The sequence below is a fragment of the Perkinsus marinus genome (assembly GCF_000006405.1).
Source record: "Perkinsus marinus ATCC 50983 genomic scaffold scf_1104296965516, whole genome shotgun sequence".
Lineage (NCBI taxonomy): Eukaryota > Perkinsozoa > Perkinsida > Perkinsidae > Perkinsus > Perkinsus marinus.
In genome coordinates, this window is record NW_003204308.1 from 1 (window position 1) to 1,028 (window position 1,028).

At 53.4% G+C, this 1,028-nt stretch overlaps 1 protein-coding gene across 1 annotated transcript; it reads right to left on the minus strand.

The window, feature by feature from the left end:
• On the minus strand, positions 1-814 carry Pmar_PMAR014775 (hypothetical protein; the record flags this gene model as incomplete). The annotated part of the gene is made up of 1 exon (XM_002769607.1): positions 1-814. A coding segment is annotated over one exon (814 nt), but the record flags the coding sequence as incomplete, so codon positions are not given.
• Between the last annotated feature and the right edge of the window lie 214 nt (positions 815-1,028).

Below are 1,028 nucleotides of genomic sequence, written 5' to 3' on the forward strand. Positions count from 1 at the left end.
TGTAGAAGCGCGCGGTGATGGCGTCATCTCCCACGTACTTGGTATAGTCGCCCAACCGCCCGAGCCAATTTATCTCCTCGATGGATCCGTCATCGAATGTGACACTCAGTGGTCCTGTTGGTGGCTGGAATAGTAGCAAATTCCTGTCGACGGCAGAACTAACGAAGAAGTGGTTATTGAGCCTCTGGAGAAGACCCTGGTAGATCCCCAAGTAAGGTCCACTCTCGGATACCGCATCCTGCATCCATTGGAGGACAGGCTTGCCGTCAACTTCAACAATGACATCGCCTTCCTTATGGGCAGTTACAGGTTTACCATAGACGCCGGGGTAATACATCTCGTTGAGATTCGGGAAGCCGAGAGTTACGACCTGGGCTCCGTCACGCATATACGAATCGAAGCGAATTGGAAGCACGAAGTAGAAGTCCCTGTATGGCGTATCATAGCGAGTATGAGCGTCGTTCAAGCGGCTCAACTGACGCTGTAGAGCGAAGTGAAAAGGGGCCGCTGGGATGCTCTCACCGAAGAACCTCTGCCTTTCCTCCAAAGTCATTGGGTCCAGCGCGGCGGCATACTCACTTATCCTGTCATCAATGAAACTCTCGATGTCAACGTCAAGAGAATGCAGCTTGAAGTTGCAGGTGTTGACTTCCACGGAGTCGTCCAAGCCGTTAGCGATGTCAGTGAAGGCGTAGGTCTCAGCCAGGCCGTACTTGAGGTTGTGGAGAGTGAAGAGGGCATCGAAGTTGGTGATGGTGAGATTATTGAGGCATCGGGTCACGTCCTCGGCTCGTCCCCATATGAAGTCCTTCATAGTATCGTCTGCTAGCGTCTGTCGAATAGTCCGTCCTCTGGCTGGGTTCAGAGGGGCGCAGTCGTCAACAACAGGGATCGAAGATGTGGGTATGACAGATCTGTTCGCAGGACCGCAGGGGATGGGTGGCTCACTTCCGTGACACACGACACCTTCCCCAAACTTGTAGTACATGCAGTGGGTGATCTGGCCAGGCCATTACATCGCGGCATGC